Below are 24737 nucleotides of genomic sequence, written 5' to 3' on the forward strand. Positions count from 1 at the left end.
GGACGAGACCAGTTGCGGCGGCGAGGAGGAGGGCGGCGGGGAGCGGGAGCGGGAGCGGGGCAGAGGCATAAAATTTTAGTACTCTGTACGTAATTGAAATGGCATTTACCATTAGCCAAGCGGAGGGCAAAGGGCGTGCCAAGGCAGGCGAGGACAAAGGCGTGGCCGGGCGGACACGGACACGGCGCGGACGCCGTCGCGGACGCGGTCGCGACGGTAGCAGACGCGTTGTGGCGGACACACGAAAGCAAAAACCGAGTCGACAAAACTTAATAAAAATCAAAGAACGAGGTGTGGCCCAGAGCTACACACAGTGCTGGTGGCGGCCGATAGGTAGAGTGGGAAGGTGGGGAAATGGAAATGGAAATGGCAATGGCAATAGTTACTTCAGACCAGACCAAACCGAGAAGAACCTCTACGAACCGAACCGAACGGAACGGAACGGAATGGAACAGAACTAAAAAATGAAATCGTAGCGATAGAAATTAAAAGCCAAAGCTGGCCACAAAAAAAAACCAGAGGCGTGTACCCCCAGAAGGGGGGCAGAGACGAGTGAGCGACATTGATTGAAAGCTTTCACTTGCTTGCGCTTTTAAAAGCGGAGCCCACGCCACGGAGCCCGGGGAGCACTCCTTGAGCTATTTGCATATTACTCGCGCTCGGCCCTCCCCCCCGAAGCCTGGTCCAATGAATTAGCAGCGGCTAAGGATGGGCGGACAGGGGCAGAAACAATGATTTAAACAAAAGGAATCAGCCATGTCGGTGTGTGGCAGCCTGGGGAATCAAACATCGATCTGTCTGTTGCCTACAAATCGGGGAGTGATTCCACCACCGCTCTACTACCAAATCTCCCATAAGTGAATTGACTCACGAATCCGACTGTACTGCTGGTGCCACCTGCACAGTTTCTTGAGAGCCAAACGAATCCAGTCCTTTCCCCGAGATCATCCCAAACACACCTTCCCACTAGTCCTTATCCCGCGTTATCCCGAGCTAGCCCATCAGTTCCTTGGGTACCGGCTTCTCAGGAGTTTCCACATGCAAGGGCGCTTTTGGGAAATTTGCATATGGTTGGCGATGGGCGTGGTCGTGGTCGTGGTCGTGGTCGGGGTATATTATGATAGTGATAGATATAATCAAGTTGGGCAAACATCAACAAAATATTATGTTACCCGCAGGCAGGAGCTGATGTTTTGGTGTCTCCCTGATATCCTGATATCCCCACCAACGACACATGGCGTGTGTGCAGCCCCCCTCCGTCCCGTCCCCCGCCATCTGCCAGGAATGAAGGGAAACAACAAAAACAATCAGCTAAAATGGCAAAAAGGCAAAAAGCCGCGACAGCGTGACTAAAATGCGCACGTCAATCCTTTTTTCGCCCCCGCCCCCCTCGAAACCACCCTTCTAATACCCCCTAAATGACGCTGTCCCCCTTGCCGTAGTACAATGCTGTAGCAATCGTAGAGAACAGAAGTTTACATTGAACTATGGCTGGGAACGATGTTTGGCCTCCAAAATACCAGAAAATTACTCCAAATTTTAAATATCTGTCCCCACAACCTGTTTCAGGCGGATAGTTATCGGTGGGTAGAAAAGAAAAGCGATTCGGATATACATACATTCGTCGCGCGTCATGCGGCAGCGCCTCTCGTTTGCTGTCGCTTGTGCCTCCCGAAATGTTTCCAGTGGGAAGAGGGCATCCGATAGTCGGTTCGTCGTATGAATGTGGGGGCCATGGGTTTTTGTTTTGGGCGCGCCAGGAGTCGGCCATGTTTACGGGGCGTTTTTAAATGGACAGGAGACGCCGACGACAGCAAACAAATAGCAGGGGGGCGGGGGGGCGGTGGGGCAGGAGGGGAGAACAATTGCAGGCAGACAGAGAGAGAAGAGGAAACGAGGGGGAAGAGGAAGAGATAGTGGTAAAGGCCAAAAAGAAGAGAATGGGAAGGGGATGGGGAAGGGAAAGGGGATGGCGAGGGGGATGGCGAGGGGGCAAAGGCAGACGAAATTGAGCGCAACTAAAGTGTCACCGTTAATTTCCTGAGCGAAACGAACACGAAATAAAACTTCCCGACATCGAAATTGAAATTGAAAAGCATGAAACAAAGAACAGATGAGAAAGAATAATAAGGAGAGGCAGAGAGGAGAAGAGAGAAGGCCCCAAAGGGCGGCAGACAATTAGCACGCATTGGCCATAACCATAAACGACAAAACAACAATTAGCAGCAACTATTTTCGCTTATTGGCCCTAAACAAGGGACGGACGCCTGGAGGCCAAGGGAGCCCCAAGGAAAAGGAGAGCCTCAAAGGGAGAGAGGACGGCCCCAGACGGCCCTGCAGACAGAGAGTTGTCAAATGATAAGGAAATTTCATTTGTAATTAGTACTAAGGGCAGCGACGGCAAAGGACATCGGGAGGTGCGGTGGGGCACCGAAAGAGAGAAGGAAAGAAAGAAAGAGGCAGCCACAAAAGCGACAACCACAAACCGAAGCCAAGAGAAGGGAGAGCGAGCGAGCGGAAGAGCGAAAGAGGGGGACAACACGGATGCGCTGCCATGACATTTTCCGACCAGGCCTCCTCCTCACGGGGCAGTCATAGAAATTGGTTCAACATTTTGTTGCCTTTTATGATTTCGATTGGCAGTGCGAGTGGAGGAGGAAGAGTAAGAGGAGGCGGAGCGCAAGAGGGAAAAAAGGAAAGGGGAGGCGTAGATCGTTCGAAATCAGTTCCTACCTCCCGGAGCCGAAGGCCTCTTCGCCTGGGAGCTCTCACTCTCGGCTCTGTTCGGGTCCACTCGAATGTATGCGTGCAAGCCGATCCTCACACTGGAGTCCTAGGGCGACGGAGTGGCGGATGAGCACGGATGAGTAGGAATTCGATTGCATGAGCAAATCAAAAAAAAAAAGGTGATGTCCAGGGGATGAACCGAACTGAAACGATGGAGCCATGGCATTGCCGAGCACTGGTTCCAAGCCGAGTCCTTGAACCAAAAACCAAAAAGTTTTCCCCTCGGGAGGTCATTAATTTTCGCTTAAATTGGAAAAAAAAAACCTCATGCACAAGTTGCAGAGAAAAATGGAGAATATAAGGCAACAAACTGATGCGCGAGACGGGGGCAGAGGGAGGGGCAGGGCTAACAGGATGAGGGCAATAGTTTAGTTCGGATTCGGATTTGGATTCGGGTCCGGAATCAGTGTCTGGGATCAGGGCTGCTGCTGCTGCGGCTTCCGCTCAAGCTTTTGTCCCACTTTCAGATTCAGCTTCAAAGTCAGCTGCAGCTTCAGATTCTGTTTCAGTTCGAGGGCTATTCGGGTCTCGGCCTCGGTCTCGGTCTCGGGGCTGCTGAAAAACATTAAAATGGAATTAAGCTTCAAGTGTGCCCCACAAGAGGCAGTCGGTCGTGGCCATGTAAATCGCAGGGCGCAACATTCTGCCACAGCTACAATTTGTCGACAGCGAGGTCGCCATCCTTTCGGTTGGGTGCCAGGGGCACGGGACACGGGGCACGGGACACGGAGCACGGGGCGCAGGGCACTGCAATGACGCAGAGCATTTAGAAATCCATTAATTTCAATCAGTGCCCATGACATTGCATTATTATTATTATTGTTATTATTGGTATTACTCTCGGTTGATGTTGCTCTTTACATTTGCACCCCTTTTCGCCCTTTTCGCCCTTTTCACCCCTTTCACCCCTTTCGCCACTTTTCACAATTTTTCCGCCCTCTCACACTTCCCATGCGAATTTTCAAGGTTTTTACCGCTGCTCTTGCTCGAAGTATTTTCAAGGGGGACTGCAAAAGTAAGGGCAGCTCTCGAAGAGCTGTCTAGATCGCGCACTTCATGGGCGTATTGATTTCGAAATTGCACTGCGGGCCCCATTCTCCCTATCGCCTGCCGATCAGCGCGGAACACAACTCTCTATATGAAACTACTGCCCTTCCCTTTCCTGATGGCATCCCATGGGGGCCCTCCCCTCACCCGCCTGCGTGCCTGCGTGCCAGCCAGCAAACTTCCACAAAGATATCTCGAGTGGTGGAACTCGAGCTCTCAAGGTGTTCTCACCGCCTCGGAAAAGTTGCACCGTTCCCTTCCGGAAACTGCAGTGCATTTCACACTGCACTTTGTGGGGGGTGGAGAGTGGGGAATGGGGAATGGGGAATGGGGTGTCCCAGGAATGGGCAACGCGTTTTAATGACTCAACATTTCTTGACTTTGATTCGAGTCGCGGAAGGAAAGTAAAAAGTGCAGGTTGCTCGTCTGAAAAAGAAGAAGCAGGGAGGGCGGCCCTGTGGGCATGCGGGCGGGCGGGCGGGCGGGCGGGCGGGCAAGGGGCGTTTTGGCCAAAGCCATTGGCCCGCTTTTTTGTCGGCTGTCAAAATAACAAAGTGCTTCAGCTCCGGGGCCACGAAAAACGGAGAGTGAGAGAGAGAGAGAGAGAGAGAGTGAGGGGGGTCGTGGGTAGCGGGTAGCGGGTGGGGCCAAAAGGCAAAAAGTGTCGATGAATGTTAAAGTTAACAAGTGACGGAAGTGAATTTACAGGAAGGGCGGGGCACGGAAGAGAGGGCAAAAGGCAGCCACAAAACAAAGGCAAAGGCAAAGGCAAAGGCGATGGCAATGGCAAAAAACCGAAACGGACGAGAAACGAGAACGAACACGAAAAAATTAAAAGGCAAGTAAGCAAAAATCATTTCCACAGAGTGCAGGACGAAAAGCACAGCACGAAGGAGCGCCAGGACCCCCCCAAAAAAAGGGGTGCCTGGATGCGCCGACTGATGGAGGGAGGGTGGGAAAAGTAGGGCTCGGACAGCCCTGACATGAGATGGATGGAACTGAAGTTTGCGAATCGATGGCGCCTGGGGCGGAGGGGCAAATGCGATTGCGCTGAAGACAGGAGATCCTCAGGAGATCCAGATCCAAGCGTGGGCGATGAAGGCAGCGAAGAGGAAGCTATCCAGAGGATAGGGCTCCCAAGGGCCCTGTTCAGAGCCCACATATCCCTGCCCCCGAGTGTGCCTCCTGCTGATCCGCGCGTTGGCCCGGGGCGATGGTCCTCTGTTGCCGTTGTAGCATCATTGCGTATTAGTTTAAGCCACACAAACCACGACTTCCGCCTTGTCGCCGACTTATGAATCAACTCTGGCTCCCGTTCTCTCGTTCTCATTGCAGTGCTCCTCGCCGTCAGCTGGGAGGATTGGTGGACATACGATGGAATCTCAGGTAAGCCGAAACCCTCTCCTCTGCCCCCCTTTAGGGTTTAAGTTTCATAAATACCAACAACAAAGTAAATTTTAATCAAAGCTCAGAGTGAGGGAGAGGGAGAGGGGGAGGGACTGTCGGCGGACAACAATAACCGCGACGGACGGAAGCGAAAAGTACAATTTTCTGCCAAACGAGGAGCACGCGTCGCTTAAGCAACAAAGTAAACAGAAGTAAAGAGAGCCGCGATGCCCCGTCCCGCCCCGTCCCCCCCCGTCCCGTACTGGCAGCCCCTGCACCTGTGTGCTTGTGTGTGCGAGAGGGTAATACTGCACTCATTTGCGTGAGAGAGGGAGGGGGGAAGGAGAGGAGGAGAGTCCAAAGCCATGGACGGCATTGTTGTTGCCGGTGTAAAACGATTTTCCCAGCGACTGAAGCTGCACGCGTGAACTGCATGGAAAAAGGCACGCCGCCGGATAAGACGGAGGAGGGAGCCGGCGCCGGGGGAGGGGCTGTGCTGCTCCCACGGGGAAAGCACCATCGAGAGACGAAGCCGATTTGCAGCTGTCAAATGGAAAGGCAGACAAAGTAGAGTCGGGGCGGAGGGAGCGGGGGAGCGGGGAAGAGCGAGGCAGAGGCAGAGGAGAAGGCCAGTCACCGGAGCAGTAGCTGGAGCAACTTTCCTTTTTTTGCGCCATTGTCTGGGGCATATCCCCTGGAACGTGATAAGCAAGGATTCCAGGACTCCGACGGGGACTCCCAACTGAGACGGAGACTGAGACGGAGACGGAGACAGAGACTGCGACAGACTCCGCCAAACGGAGGCGGCGTACAATTCGCCATGTGTCACACGGGGGGAAGGCGAGGCGAAAGGTCCGTGGAGATTATGTCCAGACAGGACGGCAGACAGCCGATAAGCACGGCTCTCTTTCTATCGCACAGCCACTCTGCCCGGCACTCTCTCTCTCCTTTCTCGCGCTCTCTTTCTCCCTGTGTGAAAGCATCCTTCTTAATCTTATTAGAGAGCGACGCCATTTGCACAAGACAAATGCATAAATAAGTTCAAGTGCTTTGAATTTTGAATTGGATTTCGGAACACCCCCAGGGCCCTCGAATTTCCGGTGGAAAACACTGGGGGAGAGGTGGAGGTGGAGAAGTGGGCATCGGGAAAAAATCAAACAGAGAGAGGCAGGGAGGCAGCGCAGAGAGAAAGCCGAAGCGAGTGCCAGATGATCTCCTGCAAAAAGTCCATTCCCGTATCGAAGGGAAATGTGGAAAAACGGGCCCGCAAGGGGCTAGGGGGGTGTGGAGTATAGGTGGGGACACAGTAACACGTGTTGTCAACAAATTGCAACCGAAATCCAGGCGAACTTTGTGTCTCTTTGGCATAAATAAATTTGCATAAGCATTGCATACATGGCAGGAACAGGAGCAGAAACAGGAACCAGGAGCCAGGAGCCAGGACCGGCACTGGCACGGCACTGGGACCGGCACTGGGACCGGGAAAATCCCTCGCTGGAGGAAAGGGAGGACACCCAGCTGCAACGTGCCACTTGTTTAACGTGATTTGCACTCGCAACGAGTCAAATAAAGGCAACCCAAACGAAATCAAACGAAGCGTGCTGCATACCTCAAGGCCCAGACCAGCTCCAACTTCAGGGGGGGTTCCCCTAACCCTCACACGAAGGGGCGAAGGAGAACGGAGGACGGAGAAACACCAGGGAGCCAGCCAGCCAGCCAGCCAGCCAGCCAGCCAGCCAGCGAGTCAGCCAAGCCACTAATGTTGTTAATGGCTGCTAAAATCGTTTGGCAATTGCCTCATTGACTCGAAGCAAGGCGCAACTGCCACTAACAGACCACCCCCCCACCACCCGAACGAAGCCCGACGCCAGACCGCAATTTAATAGACTCGAGACTGCAATATCCTCCAGCGCTATCTGCTGCTCTTCATGCAACTCCGCGCCGCCATCGCGTGCTGCAACGCGGTGCATCGGTGGTGGTGGTGGTGCCGTGACACGAAAATCAGTCACACACACAAGCACGACGCTTCCGATTTCCGCTGAACGAAACAGGAATTAATGGACGTGCCTGAGAGACGGCAGTACTTACTCACCATCTTGCAGATTAACTGCCTCTCGGACTGTACTTCCCGTTAGGGGCCGAACAACGTCCAGGAAGAATCGGCGCATCTACGAATCACGCCGTCATCTCTAGACAGCATCTGGGGGCTACCTCTTTTTTCTCTTGTTCTCCCGGGGGTTTAGTGTTATTTTTGCCGTACTTTTCATTGGGATTTCCCCGCGAGCTTTCTTTTCGGCGGCTAATGCGATGGCATCGTTGAGGTCAACAATCGCTTAAACGCGTGTACGTGGCATATCTATGATTGAAGCTTTTGATTGCGGCCTCTCGCCCCGATATGGCGGCTGACGCGAACGTGTTGATTCTCGGGCACACTCCTGTCCTGTGCTGTCCTCCGCTCGCTCGCCGGGTGCGCCATGCCCCATGCAGCACTACGTGTCGTATACGCAATGCGCCCTCAGGCGAGTCATTTTTATGGATGGCTGAGGCCGCTCCGGCCCTGCATCGCTGCAGCTATGGAAAGGAGGTGGCAAGTGGCAACTGGCTCTGAGGGAATGTGTGCCATAAATGGGATTACAAGTAGATGGAGTTGATGAGGATGAGGATGAGAATGGGAATGAGAATGAGAATGAGGAGGCGATGAAAGGTTTTTCCGGAATGGAACAGTCTAAGCCGCTAGAGAGAGTAACATAATCGGTTTATTTTAAGAGAAGAGCGTACATATATAGTACGAAAGGTATGTGGCAGGGAATGGCATCAAATCACTAAATAGGATGGATCCGAAGATATGCATGTGCAAAAGGCTTACATTGAGACCCAGTCCAATGGACTCTTCTTCTGGGCTGCGAAGGAATGCCGAATAATGGATTGTGAATGGGAGGACATACTCGCAGTAATAAAATTGGAACGGACTATGGAATATTGAAACCATTCATCATATATGTATGATCTCCATGAATGATGGAAGTGTGAGAATGGGAATGAAACACGCAATAAAAGAGCTTTTAGAGTGTTCCTTCTGCTCCTCCCATCCCTTGTTCCCATGCGCCCTGTGTGGCCCGGCGACAATTGTTTAGACCAGCTCGACTTGATTTCATATTGCCATAAATTAAGCTCCCAGCCAGGATAAAGTTGGCCAAAACCAAAGCCATAGCCAACGACAGACAGAACCGAAGATAAACCTGCAATTTTACTGTTTGCCCTATGGTCAGACCCGACAAGGGCAGCGGGGCAACGGGGCAACGGAGCGAAGGGGGGGGGGGGGGGGGGGAAACTAAGCAAACCGCACAAAATTAAAGCAGTCCTCCGACTGGGGGACGGCGGACTGTGGCAAAAAGGAGCGCAAGGACATGGACACAGACATGGAAATGGCTGTGTGGCCCGAATCAAACAGAGAGACGGGGAAAACCAAAAAGGCGAAACCGACGCAGGCCAACACCTATGCAGATGCAGACAAATATTGTAATGGAGGTCAGGTCCCGCCCCACTCTCTCACTCTTTCTCTCTCCCTCTCTTTCCGTTTTGGCCATTATACAATTTGTGGCAAGTTTTTGCTGCCCCATAGCCCTGCCCTGCCCTGCCCTGCCCTGCCCTGCCCTGATTGTGGTAGGCAAAGGAAACTTTTTGGGAACTGTTTGAGGCAAAGTGGGTTCATAAATCTCTCTGGCACCAATGCAAACGCATCGATTTGACAATTTTCGTAGCTAAATCTGAAGATGGACTTTCATCATTGCAGGACCTGCCTTCTGGGGCCTCATCAATCCGGAGTGGTCGCTCTGCAACAAGGGCAGACGTCAGTCCCCCGTAAATCTGGAGCCGCAGCGCCTGCTCTTCGATCCCAACTTGCGGCCCATGCATATCGACAAACATAGGGTGAGCGATTAATAAGTGAAGAGCCGCGAAGACCTATCCAATCTTCCAATTTCTCTCTCTCTCTCTCTCTCTCTCTCTCTCTCTCTCTCTGTAGATATCCGGACTAATCACCAACACCGGACACAGCGTCATCTTCACGGCCGGCAACGACACGGTGGCCAACTACGATGGCATGCAGACGCCCGTGAACATCTCGGGGGGTCCGCTGTCGTACCGCTACCGCTTCCATGAGATCCACATGCACTACGGCCTGAACGATCAGTTCGGATCGGAGCACAGCGTGGAGGGGTATACGTTCCCGGCGGAGGTAAGTCGACGAGACAAATGTCAATTTCAATTTTGCCCCACCAAGGGTGCCCTTTGCTGGGGCGAAGCCCCAAATTTGCCATTGGACACTTTGACACTCGGGCCTTGGGTTCTATTTCGGTACGCTGTACGGTGTACGGTGTACGGTGTACGGTGTACGGTGTACGCTGTCAACAGATTTCTTTTAGCTTCCAGCCCTCTTTAACAATTCAATTGTGTGTGATAAGAGGCGGCTGGGGTGAGGGGTTGGGGTTGGGGTTGGGGTTCATTGAGTCAAGTTTTTCAACTTTTCTTGCGTCATTTCTTTTCCATTCTGTCTCATTGCCCGCCCCATTGTGCTCTGTGTCCTGGCTCTAAACTTGTTACCAACTTCACCTTCCTCTTCCCCTTCCCCTTACCCTTCCCGTGCCCCACAAGCCTGCTCAAATATTTACACAGATAAACGAGCGGAAGTGTATTTGATCAGCATTTAACGTAGCAAATGTCGATTTGTCGCTGACAAAAAAATAAGGCAGTCAGCTGGTGGAAATACGAGCAAAGAAACGAAGCAAAGTCGCGAGCGCAACGGTCGGTAGCCGAATCTAGATATACCCTTGCAGGTCCTCTGCTGTTATATAATATATTCACCAAATCTGTATCAAGCTTCAATTATCTCATTCACACTTTAAGTATTTCCACTGCGTTGTCACAAATCACAATACTTCTCGAATAGGGTATTCAAAAAAGTCAAAGGCACCCCACCTCGTCTGCTGGGCGGACGGGATGAGGAACGGAGTACAAACTTCCTAACTTCAGTCCTCAATGTTATCATCAACGCTCTGACAGGTTCAACATTTCAAGCGAGGGAGAGAATGCGGTGCTCTCTCTCTTGTCTTTGGCTTTGATTTGCCTGGCCTTGTTCTCTTTGTCGCCCTGCACACGCCCTTATGCTTTCGAGACAAATCATTCACACTTGTTAGAGTGGGAGAAGTCTCCCAAGCAGCTTCAGTTGTACATACACAAAACGGTTGTACGCCTTCGTACATAGATTCGCTTTTGTGACTACTTATTCTTGCTGCGGCGATCGGCTTCGTCTACGCGCATGCCGATCGGGAGAGCGGGAGAGAGCATGTCTGCATACCTGAGCGGGTGAGAGAGATTTTCTGTCTTAGCATAGTCGATTCCGCTATTTGTCCGCTCTCTCGGTTGTTGTCAGCTCTCACAACTGCACTTGCTGCAGCCAAGAGGCCAGAGTCAGAGGGTGAATGAGTTAGGGAAGGTGAATTATAAGTACAGCTTGGACACATGGAATATATGTACATTGTTTTACATACGGACATATGTATGTATGTAGAACATATATTTGCCTACAATTACACAGAAGTATTTATATTGATTTTTGCACTTACCTTCAGATTTATTTTCATTGCAAGCAGACTGTGAATGATTTCACATTATCATCAATTCCAGTTGTTGAGGTCTGCTGCTGCTGCTGTTCTCTGATGATTTTGTAGGAGTATTGTTTTATTTGTACATTGTTTTATGGCGTAAGCGGGGAGCATATTTATGTGTCATATGGCAGAATGGCAGACGGGGAGGTTGGGGCCTTCTCTCTTACAGACGTCGACGCAGACACCTTGTCTGCCGGGCCCACAGTCTGCCCATCCCTTTCACGGCATCGCCTGACGGATGAACACATGCGTGCTTCCTTCTGTTTGCCTCCCCCTTCCCGTCTTCACGAATGCTTCAATGTGATTTTCTCGTTCCGCCTGCTTCCTTCTATTTGCGTCTCTCTTCCTCCTCTGTTCCTTGTTGTTTGTCAAATATGATTTAACCTTTCTCTTGTTGTTGTTCTTGTTGCTCTTGTTCATTTTGATGTCAAGTTCATACGCTCACACATGCTCTCTCGCTTCAGTTGATTTTGCTAGCAGTTTATTAAAAATATGCAAATACGCGACTTTCGGCGGTCGGACTGTGACGGGGGACGGGGACGCGGACGCGGACACAAACAGACTGGTGGGAGAGAATGAACAAAGCATCTCTGATTACAGATCGTAGCAAGGCCTCTCCCTGCAAGGTATTTTGCGTAGCAGGTACAGCTTTGCTCTACTACTTACGTATTTAATGTACCTTGTCCCTCTCTCTTCTTCCTGTATGTTGTGTATCTCTGCACCCGTCGCTAATTTGTCTCTTTCCTGCAGCTGTCCAGATGGGTCCTAATGATACCTATTGATTTGATGGTCCCCAAGAGACATGCCCATAGCCAAATATCTTGCCAAAATACAATTAATTGCAACACTTTGCCATTTGTCCTGCTTTCTGCCCTCTCGGCCATAATCTGCAGCTGCTGGCAATAGGCCAAGTTATTCCAATTAGTCAATGGCCGTGTTAATAAACTCATAATTTCCAGATGCTACCAGATTGAGAACTGAACGAAAGGGAAAGTTCTGGGACAGCAATGCCGTCAGCTCGTCACAAAAATGGGACAAGCCGATCCAAAAATAAGATGCAAATATTAAAATAAGGACGCAAAAACAGGAAAACATTAGTTTTTTTTTTAAGGTCTTGGCATGCATCGCTCCAACGTTTTCCAAATCTAAGAAAGGGAAAAATTCATTTATAATTTATTTTTTATTTGCGAACATAGTTTTACCTGATGAAAAGAAATCCATTTAACGTCTAACATTGTATTAATTTTCATTTTTTTGAGACTGAGCATTGGTGGCAACAGTGAGATCTGAGATCTGTGTGCCCAGATAAAGACGGGCGGACAGACAGACATGTCTATTTCGAAGCGGCTATTGATTCCGAGGTCGAAAATGGTTCCTTCTGGGTGTTACACACATAAACTTCCAGCAAAAATCTAATATATTCTTTAAGTATCGGGTAAACAAAGGAAAGATTGTTGCGGAAAAAGGCTGTAGTGGCATCACTGCTCTTTTCCAGCATTTTATTCCTTCAATCATCTTTGTTGCAGCTGTAGTTCCTGCAGTTTGCTGTAGTATTGCCCAGGACATCAGAGTTAATGCTCCTCTTGAAGCGAAACTCACAAGATTCGGAAAATCTAGGAGTTGTTGCCATTTCTGAGAACTCTTCTATGGAGTCTAGTGGGTCCTCAGAGCTTAGCCCCTGTCCTCGGATTGGATGCTGCTGTCATCTGTCGGGCGGTCCTCAGCCACTTGACTTGACTCGAGTCGAGTTGAGTTGAGTCGAGCTGGGATTGGGTTGAGTGATGGGCGACACAGTTTTCATTTTCATTTTCATTCCCATTAGCATTTCGTTTTGGCTTCGTTGTCGTCATGCGGCGCCTTTGTCTCCTCTCGACAGCCAGCGAGCAGGCAATCAAAAGTGAGCCCCCGACTGCAGCTGCAGCGACGGGTTGCCTGCCACAACAGGCTGCCACAGCAGGCTGGAGCGGCGCCAGACAGCAAACAAATAACGTTATAAATCTGTTGCATGTCAGCAGTCGGCGACTATCTCCGGCGGTAGAGTAGAGTAGAGTGCAAAGGAGTGGAGCGGTGATCCCCACTGCCACTGCCACTGCCACTGCCACTGCAACTACCGCCAATGTCAGCGCAAATTAATTAGAAATCCGGCAGGAGGCCACGTCCTTCCCGTAAACATCCGCCTCCGACTGGTGACTGCCGACTGGCGACTGCCGACTGCCGACAATGAGACGATAATGAAGTATGCGGTGTATTATTTTGGTTAAATTAAGACTAGTTCGACTCCCCTCCCTCCTGGTAGGGCTTCTGGGCAACTTGGAGATCGACAACTCTGAATGCCCCATTTGATTTTAATCTGTTCTGAGGACGGGGATGGCAATGCAGATGGGAAAAGGGGTTGGGGATGGCAGTGTTCCGATGAGTGAGCTCTGCTGTTAAGGGTCCTCCTCAAAGAGCTGCAATTTTGAGCTGAAACTGATTTCTCTGGGAGAGAGTATGGTAAAATGGAAATTTAATTTCAAAACTGCAATTCGGTATCACATTTTCTGGGTCTTCTAAATTGTAATACCTCTGGCGGCTTTCAAATACAAGTTTATTCGGTTGAATTGAATCTAAGAAAGGTCTGGACTGTACTGTACTGCGCCTTTGGGGCTTATGGCCCCCCGTGGATGCACATGCAGACAATGTGCTCGCATGGGACTTTTACGGTGCCCAAGAATTTGGGCAGTCCATTCCCCACCGGATACTCGGAACAGTTGCCGAGGACTATATTGACATCAACATCCGTTTGCAGAAACGTTCCCATCAGGACACGTCCGTCCGAAATGACAATCTTCAAGCAGCGTCCCAGCCACTCCAGCAGCTCCGCCATTTCCGGTCCCAGCTGCTTCTGGCCATCCAGTTCTGCGTGCATCATGATCGTGTACAAGGGCGTCATGGTCGTCCCCTGGCCAGAAGTCAAGTTGTATATGTTCTCACTCGGATCAGCCATACCAATCGAATTTGATGTGCACTATTATTAATAACCAAAGCCCACTTTCTGGTCGTTCCAACACACAACTTGCAGGAAATCCGCAAAGAATTTAATTGTAGAGAGTGTTACGTTTTGATTCACGTATGTATGTCTTTGAAGTGAAACTGAAATGTGACTAAGTGACATATTACATGCCGAAAAATACTTGGAAATATCAAAAACTCGATATCCAAATTCAATACGTAAACATCCGACGATTCCTTGAAGGACTGCTTGATGAAGCGATTCATCGGAGGCTCGGATGAGGATGAGAGCACTGACAAGTACTCCAGCTGCCTGGCTGCTTGGTAGACCGTAACGAAAGCCTCCTTAATGGGCCGGGCCAGAATTTGATCAGCCTTAATGAATTCGTAATTGGCAATTTTAATTAATCCCCACGAAATCCGCACAAGATTGCAGCCGTGTCTTGGATTTCGTTGGATAGGATGCCGGATGCCGGATGCCGGATGCCGTTGTCATAGGATGCCACCAGGTGGGTTGACGGGCTGCTGAGATGATGATGCTAGGGGGATGATGAGAGGACAGGATGATGGCGGGGAGTAATCGGAGGATGCGCTATTTCTTTATCCAATGCACAGTTGCTCGATTTTGGATTTTGATTTGTTTTTGGCGGCCGAGCCTTGGCCGGGCGGTCATTTAGCACGTGTTTCCTATGGCTAGAATCTAATCATGCGGCCAGAATATGGCCAAGAGATGGAGTTATCATAGAGATGAGAGTGCCCCCTTTGCTAGCAGTAGGAACGAGAGAATGCTGCTCCCCAAAAGAGCCGACAGGACTAGTAAGGATAGACCTCGAGTATCGGTCAAAGAGACTGCCAAATCCCCTCACAATCACGTGCTCATCTCTGGTTCCATATAATGGACTGTCCCCACTCAACCCCTTCGTTTGAGGGTACGTTAGATGGCCTGCCAACCTGCCCTCGGCAGCCGTGCGGTTGGCCGCCCACTCCCCACAGCCCACAGCCCGCGGCCCACGGCCCACGGCAACGGGAACGCCAATGGCAACCCCCACGACCGACCACCAGCTACCGACGACGATGGCTTAACCATTAATTTACGCGCTAACCATGAAAGTACTTAAATATACAAATGTATCTCTGTCTCATCTATCTGTGCACTGCACTCACACAGAGAGAGGGGGCTCGGAGGGGACAGAGACAGTCAGACAGCGACAGAGTGAGTGAGTGAGTGAGTGGCACCGAGAAACGCCAAAATATTTGCTGCTAATGAGGTCGTGTTGTAATTTCGAATCCCCCGACAGCCCCTCTACGGTTGCTCCCCCCGCACAAACAATCCTTCTTCACTCCCCCTAAGCGACCCTGCTACCCAGCCACCCCTTTTCTAACAATCCGTTTAAAGGCCAACCAGCAATTAAAGCGATTTTCGTGCGCGTTTTTTCTCCCTCGCTCCGTTCGTTCGTTCGTTCGTTCTTGGGCTTCCGCGTTTTAAAACGCTACTAAGTCGTTAATGTGGTCTGAGTGGATTTGTGCTGGTTTCCCCCCTCCCATTGAACCCCTCGTACCCCAGGTATACCTTGAACACCTGGCTGGCTGGCTGGCTGGCTGGCTGGCGGGGTAATGAGTCTGGCAAAGTTTTTGATTGGATTATGAGGCTAAGAAAGTCAGGTGTTAGAGCGTTACAGGATTGCTTGTTTGCGTTTTAAAACGCCTGAAAGTTTGCTTTATACGGACCAAAGTCGCTTGGAATCTGCTGGGAGATTCTAAAATTGCTGGAGTCTTATGTGGAGAACGCTGATAGTTTGGAAAAGCTGATAGTAATTTTTGTAAGCACAGATTGAAACGTTTCGGGTCGCTCGTAGCTGTTTGTTGATCCGTTTTTAAAACGCGCACTAAGAGCGCTTAAGTTTCTCTTAAATATTTAGTAGTTTCATAATTACTTAGTGACAATTCTTCACAACCGACTCTTCTGGCTGTTATCCATCTGTCGGATCTCAGTGCATCTTCAGCGTTTCCATTTGGGTGCGTTTTAAAACGCAGGCAAAACGCGTGTGTCCTGTGCTGCTCATTTTCGTTTTTGCATATCTTCCGCTCCTATTTTCCCACATCATCCGCATCCGCATCTTAATCTGGCTGTTTGGGGCAGGGGATAATTAGCAGAAAGTGCTACAAGTGCATCAGCCAGAGTGCCAGCGTGGCAGGGAGACAGTGAGGCAGGGGCGAGTCGCTGTGGCAGTGGCAGAAATAGAGCGATCCAGGTCCGGTAAAGTACCACAAACTTCTTCTTTCCCCCCATATCTCTCTTCTGTCTCTACATCTGCCTCTGTGTGTGTGTGTGTGTGTGTGTGTGTGTGTGTGTGTGTGTTTTGGGAGCGTGTTTGACAATGTCCCCAGTGCGTTGTTAAGCTAATTTGCTTCATTTGTCTAGAAAAGTGACACACAGACCAACGAAGGAGCTACGGGGCGCCAAAGTGTTGACATGAGGCCATGTTCTCGGGCCTAGACCAGCAGACACTGCTGGTTAGGCCCGATCCTAGGCACTGGCACTGGCACTGGCCTGCCATGGCCAACATTAACGGGTCGCCCGCCCGGTCAGTGCAACACGAAAGCCAAGTCAACCAGCTAGTAGGAGCACAGAAGCCAAGAATACCACTAGTCCGCCTGTCCCATCCTATCCTTCTCCGTTTTGCTACCACCTCAAATTGGTTGGGGCACACAGTGGAACAGAACAGAATGGGTATGAATAGCTATGCAGGGAGAGACAATCAGAGGCGACTCGTTGCGACTCGGTGGCAGGCAACCCGAAAACAATAGCAAAATAATAGAAAAAACACCAGAAAAAAAGACAGAGAGAACTAGTATATTATATTATTATAAGAAACAAAAAAAGAAAATAATTCATATTAGATAAAATACCACAAAATACCAGAAAAAAAAAGTTCAAATGGATTAATATATAGAGAAATATTATTAATGCTAGAAAAATACCAAAAAATATAAATATTAGACAAAATACCATTTGAAAATCGACCGATAGGTGTGGGCTTCGATAACTATTCCACTGCATCTGCGATAAGTGTTGGTCAGTGATTTATTAGAAATATCTTTAATGCTACTTTTGTAGCCCACCTACTGTTTGCTAGTTTCCACATTTAACCCAGATATTGCGCAGTATATACCACTGTGCGCTCCGGCTTATCGACTCGGACTGTTGGGAGAGGAGACCCTGGGTGACGGGGCAACCTAGGCAAAAGTTTCAGCAGCTGGCGTCGCGCTGGTCGCTTTGGCCGTTCCTCGTTGTCAGCTCGTTTACTCTCCGCCCTGGACTAGGCCTGGTCCTGGAGTGCTAGAGTTCTGGGCTCCTAGGGTCTGGTCTGGGCCTGGCTGTGGAATCCATGCAGTGAAAACATGTGTAATTGATCTGATTAAGTTGCCTCTGCCTCTGCGTGTGTTTTAGTGTGTGTGTGTGTGTTTGGGAAGAAATATGCCAGGAGCTTGTGCGGACTTCTCCTCCTCAAACAAACACACACACACACAGTATGGGGCAGGCAGCCCCACAGGCAGACTGAGAGGAGAGCCCGGAGGGCATCCCGTAACGCCGCTTAGGCTTTGGCTCTTCGGTAGGGCCGTGGGGTGGGGGAAGGGGAAGGGGAGGCTTGTTGTCCGGCTATTTGCTGGTACTTACACTATTTGTTGGCCTTGTCCTTGTTGTTGCCACTCCTTGTATCTATTTGCTTGGGCCAGAGGCTTTTGCTGTTTAATGAAACGGAAATATAACATTTTAGTTTGTGGTCAAATATTGTATCTTTTTTTTTGCTTTTGTTGCTGTTGTACCACAGTCTGTGTTTGCGATGCACAGCAGGGCTTTGAATGGAATGTGGATATCCTTTATGATTCAATTGGAATTCACCTAAGTAGAGAAGTGCGAAGTGTAGCCATAACCGAGTTGGAAAGGCCGATTGGAAAGACTATTGGAATATTTTCTCTTCAATAGAAATAGTTTCTGAATTTGAGTAAATATTTATACATATTTTTAGTGAAGATACCTTTTCCGACTGCTTATAGTTAAAATATGTTGTTGGTTTTCCAAGTTTAGGCACCACTTTTCTGAAACTCTCATCGGAGATCTTTGGACAAAGTCGGACACTATCTGTCGGATACGAGAACTTTCAGTTACCCTAATGAAAGTGCCACACAATCTGCCAGGTCTGCCACTAGTGTCATCTATGTATGTATTTTGTTAGATGCTATTCGGTTAATTGAATTTTGTCCATTTCCCAAGCCTGGCATCTTCATTCTGCCACATTCTCGTCAAGACTTCATTTGCATTTGCATTTGCATTCCACAAAAGTAAATGTGTGGACAGTGCGTTTCAAAAGTGTTACAGTGTCTGCTGGTACTACGCGTATTTTATGATACAAATATTGAAGCCCTATTATTTGTTGGTACTTTAAAAGATTACTGCCATTATAGCTGGGGAGCTCCTATCGACCGATGTAATTCCTTTATGGGCTTAATGGGCTTAAATATCATTCTTGTAAGCTATCAGAAGATATCTCCCGGTAGTTCAATGGCGAAACGCACTGTTCTTTATTTTTTGACTGCAAATTTTGTTCTATTTGTCGAGCAAGCTCCCTTCCTCCCTCCTGCCTCAAAATTCCACTCACAATTGGTGGAGACCAAAACATTTGGGGAGCAACTTTGAGAAATTTTAATTTAATTTAATTTAATTTTATTTGCCTTGCTGGCCACACATTAAAATTTCAGCATGCATGGAGTTTTTTAATATTTAAATGCACATACTCGTATGCCCCAGTCCTCAAAGTCCTGCGCTTCCTTCTTCCCTATTTTTCTGTGCAATTCCCAAAAAAAAGGAAAAGAAAGGAAAGGAAAGGACGACATGTGGAGTCCTGTGGGACCGGACAACTATTAACTGCTCTGCGCCTACAGCCCCATTGCCACACCCTCTGTTGAGGCGGAGGGGGGCTTCTCTGCTATTATTATTATTATTTTCCCTATTGTCTGGAGCATTTCCTTCCGCTCGGTGCGTCTGCCCAGGCCCCACCCGAAACTCGTGAAAATCCCACCGAAAATCCATGCACACATGTAACACGAAGACCACTCGGAGAGAGAGGGTTGCCACTCACGCTGCCAGTGTGGGTAAACTCTACTCTGCCGTTTTACAGCACTGCCTTCAGCTGTCCAGCTGTCACAGAAACAGCTGTTGTGCAGAAACAGAAGCTACAGAAGCAAAAAGAGGAAACTTAAAGTCATTTTCTTGGAAAAAACCAACCAAAAACAAGGTAATAGATATTATTATGCAATAATAAGATCCTAAGGGTGTGCTAACTTTTGAAAACATAACAGAATGAACGATCCGAAAGCTTGTGGCAGCCAGAAGCCAGCACCAGCGGTCTACATGATCCTCTCCAACACTCCCGATGAGATGAACGATCCCACCCTGAGTCCGGGTCGTCGCCAGCTCCAGAAATGGCTGGGCCGCCGCATGAGAATTGTCCTAACTGATGGCCGCATTCTGATTGGCGTCTTTTCGTGCACGGATCAGCATGTAAACATTGTCCTGACCAAGTGCCGCGAGTATTTGGTGCAGGGCGGCCAAGGCCGAGCCCTACGCACCGTTATGGTGCAGGGCAAGCACATTGTGAACATCTGCTTGGATACTACACAGCTTTGAGTTGCTTTACTAACATCATCTGTACCATCAAATCGTGTACCGAATAAAACCCATGTTAAGGAAACAGGTGTCTGGTGTGTGTTTCTCTCACTTTGTGCTGGAAAATCTGTTCCGTTCTTTAGCTGGGAGCTTTCTTTTGGGGCAACCCTCGGATTCGTCATTTGCTTTGCATATGTAGGTTGTGGTGTCGCCAGCTCCAGCTCCAGCTCCAGCTCCAGCTCCTGCTCCTGCTCCTACACTCTGCCCTGCTGCAACTCCCTCTCCTGCCGATGCTGTCCCCTCTTGCTCCATCTACTGCTCCTTCCCCTCCATTTCTTCTCATGCATCCTTCGTCTTGTGTAGGCGTTTTGTTGTCGACGTGAAACGAAAGTGCAAATGCATATGTGTGAGTGCTAGTGTCTGAGTGTGTGTGTGTGTGTATGTGTGGCTGCCAGAAGGCAGAGCTGGGCTGGAGCTGGGCTGGAGCTGTGCCCCGCACTTCTTGGACGTTACTCCGAAAACTTTTGGCTAAAAGCAAAATATATGCTGTCCTGCCGTGATCTTCTCGTTCTCCCTCTCTGTCCCCCAGTGTGTGTATGTTGGCCCACGTGTGCTTGTGCTTGTGCTTGTGTTTGTGTTTCTATTTGTGTGCATTTTGTTGATAGTTGGGATTATTTTTGGGGCAATTTATGCGAAACAAGGCGTGGAGCCCGCTCCCACTGGCACTGGCACTGCCACTGCCTCTGCCCCTGGTGCAGCTGAACCCGGGCCACGCCCCCTTCTTGTTGTTGCCTGTCACCGCTTCTGTATGCATTTGGGCTTAAATTGAGCAACAATAAAGTTTTTGGCCACAGCCAGCCGCAGCCCAAACAAAAGTCCACTGCAACAAAGAAAAACAGGAAAAGGAACGAGCAAAAAAAGCCACCCATTCTGTGCCCTCTAGCTCTCTATTTATCCCCCCATTTTTTTTGTTTGCAATTTTCTCACTGGGCTATCCCTCTTCCTATTGTTTTCTTTGCAGATACAAATATTTGGCTACAATTCCCAGCTATATGCAAATTTCTCCGATGCCCTGAATCGTGCCCAGGGCATTGTGGGCGTCTCCATTTTGCTGCAGGTAAGCATTTAATTCAATCAATAATCGATACTTATCGATACCGATGTAATGCTGCTCTTGCCCCCCGCAAGGAAAACCAAAGAATATCCACCCCTTAACGCCTGTGTGTTCTCTTTATATCTCTGTATTATATAGCTGGGGGATCTGTCCAATCCGGAGCTTCGGATGCTCACCGATCAATTGGAGCGCATACGCTATGGCGGCGACGAGGCGTTCGTGAAGCGTCTCTCGATACGCGGCCTCCTGCCGGACACCGACCATTACATGACCTACGATGGCTCGACCACGGCGCCAGCCTGCCACGAAACGGTCACCTGGGTGGTGCTCAACAAGCCCATCTATATTACAAAGCAACAGGTGAGCCATATACTACATTATTTAAGGCCATCAGCAGCTCCAGCTCCAGCTCCAGCTCCAGAGTATGCCGACACTTCTGAGGGACACTAAGAGAGCTCTCACTTTAAACTGGGATTATCAGCCAAGTTATCGGTTAGATTCTGTTCGAAATGGTACTATAATAAAGTAGAATTCCACACCTGGGGCTGTCAGTGCCCCAGCTTCCGTTTCAGCGACTCCCCAGCCGCTTCCTTAGCCATCTTTCGCTGCTTCTTGGCCGCCTCTCCTTCTCCTGTGATCATTTTTGAGTGATGGCCACCTTAATGTTTACTAATTAGTATACAGTACTCCCTACTGGCCGTTGGCCCTTGTCCGCTGTCGCTGTTGTTTGTCTCTCGTCTGTTTTATTAGCTAATTTCATTTAAGTTTTAAATTAAATTTCTGCTGGAGGAGCAGCAGCAGCCGAAGTATCAAGAGCGCCAGAGGCAGAGGCAACAAAGTGGATAGTGACCATAACTCAAAGGAATGGCGGAAAGCACACACACACACACACACACACACACTCAAGGAAATGGCGGAAAGCATACACACATACACACACAGATAGACTAAGAGAGGGGGGTAGAAAAAATTTAACACAAATGTTTATTAAGTGCAGCGCTGTAATAAAGACGCCAACATGCATGCGGCATGAGGCACGAGGCACGAGGCACGAAAGAGAGTGAGGAGGAGAATGAAGCGGTTGAATGGTGGCCAGCGGCATACGTGTAAACAATGTAAGCTGTGAGAGAAAGGGAGAAAGGTAGGGAAAGAGAGACACACACATGGCTGCATCCAGTGGCAGCCGCAGCAGCAGCAGCAGGAGCAGAGCAGAGCAGCAGCCTCATAAAAACTTCAACAAGCTCAATGGCACCCATGGGCACATGATTACAACTTGTGGCAGCCATGGAGGACCGACCCATGGAGGATGCCCAGACACCGCCAAGCGACGGGGCAATGTAATTTAGTGGCACGGCCAACGAGAGACAGAGAATGGCAAAAAGAGAGAGAGAGAGAGAGAGAGAGAGAGAGAGAGAGAGAGAAAGAGAGGGAGGAAGAGACTGCACCTTGCTGGTAAAAACATAATTTACCAAATTAAAGTAACACCAGGAGGAAAGGAGCAGGAGCAGGAGCAGGAGCGGGAGTAGGAGCCGGACGCAGGATGCAGGACGCAGGAAGCTGCGCGACATGAGCTAAAATTGCAATTAACCCATTAACGTACGCTCTGTCACAGCAAGGGCAGTGATTGAGGGAGCCATAGAGAGGGGAACAAAAGAGCTGCATAACGATAATTCCATGCTTCACATCAGGAAAGATCCATTCGCAATACTTGTAGAGACAGATATCAATGAAAGACCTAGCCATATCATGGCCAATTGATTCTTGAAATGACTACCAGACTTACGTTCATATTTGTGTGGTGTTTGTGGTGTGTGGGCTGTGTGTTTTCGTGGGTTAATTGCCGCTGTCAATCAGCACGGGACGGGAATCCCAAACGTCGTCCATGGCGATTCCATGGCGAAATGCCTTGAGTGCCATTTGGTGTTGCATGCTTTCGGGCGCCTCACCCACACTTCCTACTTAATTCACACTTGAACGGGCACTCGGGGGAAAACCTGTTACCACCCTGCAGCATCAATCCCTCCAGTACACTCCACCACTCCACCACTCCACCGTTCCAGCACTTCATCTCTCCTCAATCAACATCCACATCAACCCAAGCCAAGCCGAGCCAACCCACGTTTGTCGTGAAAAGCGATTTTGACGGAAGTCAATTGATAAACAGATTGAGTAGATTAAGTGTTATTGACTCGATGTTGTCGTTGTCGTTGTCGTTGTGTCGCTGTGTCGCTGTGTCGCTGCTGTGTCTCATCGATGCTGCTGCCGTCGGTGTGTGGATCCTACTTTGATTCGATTTTTATGCATGTACATACTATATATGTATGTGTGTATATTAAACTTTTTGTTTTTTTTGTTGTTCAGCGAGTGCTTATTTTTAGGATTAGAAATTTATGTCAAGCGTGCCTTCGATGGGGGACTGGCTTGCCAGGGGTTGCCAGGGGGAGGATCGATGTGCGAAAGGTTTTATAATTATGCACGTTAAACGCTTAACAGATACGTATACGGATACGGATGCGATGCCGGGTCCTATCTACATCTATGGTGGGGTCTATTGTCTCTGTAGGAATCATTGATCCACTTCCGCGTCTCGCACTTGAGACATCAAAAATGTATTCGAGACTACAAACAGCCTGCAATTCAAGCACAAAAATACCATAATTTCTATATAAATACTAACAAAATATTCAACTTATACCTTTGCATGGTTGCATTTCCGTTGCAGTTGCATGCCTTGCGCCGTCTCATGCAGGGCAGCCCCGACCACCCAAAGGCCCCGCTGGGCAACAACTACCGGCCGCCACAGCCGCTGCTCCACCGGGCCATTCGCACCAACATTGACTTCAAAACGACGAAAACGAACGGCAAGGCCGCCTGTCCCACCATGTATCGCGAGGTCTACTACAAAGGTACATACATCAAATATTATTTTCAGTGTATTTTGGTATATTTTGAAAATAGTCACCAGGCGGAAGTGCAAACCGACTGAGGGAAACGTCTGAAAGATAGCCAATTGGTTGAATACGCTCAACAGAGAAATAAATGTATAGACGTACATAGACTTGAAGGAATTTTAAAAATCTTAAAAAACCTGTCAGGGATCAGGTGGAATAATATTACAGTGCAACACTTTTGAAGTCATCGTTTAATGGAGTTGTAAAAGATACTTTCTGAATTTTGTATCTTTCTCTCTTGCAATTCTTCCACAGCGACCAGTTGGAAACAGAACTAAGACGTAACTACTATAATGGCCGTTCTGACGTAAAGACGTAGTGACGTAACGTAAGCGCAAGACGTAATTAGCGTGCGGCGTGCAACAGGAGCTTCCACTAAACATACATACATATACAACCCGGCGATGCTGAGGAAAGACCGAGGATTGCTGAGCAGAGCGGAGCGAAGAAAATGGAGAGCGAAGGCGATGGCGAGGGCGGAAGGAATACATACACGCATACATACTCGAACATGCATATACATACATATATATACATAGGAAGCCGAATAATATTGATAGCGATTACGATAACGATAACTAGCATTAAATGTGCAACATTTTTTTGTCTCCCCAAAATCAATCAGACTTTGATTGCAGTCAGAGATACTCCCCCTGGTTTTTTTTGTGTATGTGTGTGTAGCCCTAAATGAAATACTGCGTAAGTACGATAACTATAACGATAACGATAACGATAGCGATAGCCATAGCGATTACTAGTAATCAGAATTACCAGCATAATCTCTATAACCATAATAATAATAATAATATATCCTGTATATTTAATGCCAGGCAAAAGTTGCAAATAAGAGATCAAAATAATAATAATAATAATAATAATACCTACCAAACACGCAAACACACACGAAATAGCGAGAAGAATACGCAAGTATTTGTGTATGTATATGTATGTGTATATTAATAGCCGGAGGCATGTTATGGAAACAGAGAGAATGAGAGAGCATTATGCAAAACCCACCCAAAAAAAAAACCGACTAGACGCGCATAGACTAGAAAAAGTATATTTTGTTGTAGCCTTTTTTTTTGTTGTGTGTGATTTAGGCGCTGCTGCTCCCGTAATAGTCGTAA

The 24737-nt window shown here is 48.8% G+C and overlaps 3 protein-coding genes across 3 annotated transcripts in view; 2 read left to right on the forward strand and 1 right to left on the reverse strand.

Annotated features, from left to right (window-relative positions):
• LOC6597865 (carbonic anhydrase-related protein 10) overlaps window positions 1-24160 on the forward strand; it is a 38469-nt gene extending 14309 nt beyond the window's left edge. The window contains exons 2-8 of the mRNA XM_026991211.1: window positions 5170-5220; window positions 9014-9150; window positions 9245-9457; window positions 20567-20662; window positions 20798-21019; window positions 23382-23565; window positions 23866-24160. Of these exons, the coding sequence (XP_026847012.1) occupies window positions 5170-5220; window positions 9014-9150; window positions 9245-9457; window positions 20567-20662; window positions 20798-21019; window positions 23382-23565; window positions 23866-23888 (926 nt within the window). The 3' untranslated portion in view covers window positions 23889-24160. The remainder of the gene's footprint in view (window positions 1-5169; window positions 5221-9013; window positions 9151-9244; window positions 9458-20566; window positions 20663-20797; window positions 21020-23381; window positions 23566-23865) is intronic.
• LOC6597866 (N-alpha-acetyltransferase 38, NatC auxiliary subunit) lies at window positions 13460-13960 on the reverse strand. Its single transcript, XM_002023023.2, has one exon. It carries the CDS (start codon window positions 13870-13872, stop codon window positions 13534-13536), a length of 339 nt encoding a protein of 112 aa, XP_002023059.2. The 5' UTR covers window positions 13873-13960; the 3' UTR covers window positions 13460-13533.
• On the forward strand, window positions 19133-19607 carry LOC113566275 (N-alpha-acetyltransferase 38, NatC auxiliary subunit-like). The gene is made up of 2 exons (XM_026991212.1): window positions 19133-19174; window positions 19239-19607. The coding sequence occupies exon 2, from the start codon at window positions 19240-19242 to the stop codon at window positions 19564-19566; it is 327 nt and encodes a 108-aa protein (XP_026847013.1). The 5' UTR covers window positions 19133-19174; window position 19239; the 3' UTR covers window positions 19567-19607.
• Window positions 24161-24737: the final 577 nt, after the last annotated feature.

Source organism: Drosophila persimilis, unplaced genomic scaffold (assembly GCF_003286085.1).
Source record: "Drosophila persimilis strain 14011-0111.01,24,50 unplaced genomic scaffold, DperRS2 tig00000653-arrow-arrow-pilon, whole genome shotgun sequence".
Classification (NCBI taxonomy): Eukaryota; Metazoa; Arthropoda; class Insecta; order Diptera; family Drosophilidae; genus Drosophila; species Drosophila persimilis.

What these genes read in the sequence shown, in the direction of transcription:
- LOC113566275 (XM_026991212.1), top strand. Translation starts at nt 19,240, where the DNA reads ATGAACGATCCGAAAGCTTGTGGCAGCCAGAAGCCAGCACCAGCGGTC.
- LOC6597866 (XM_002023023.2), bottom strand. Translation starts at nt 13,872, where the DNA reads ATGGCTGATCCGAGTGAGAACATATACAACTTGACTTCTGGCCAGGGG.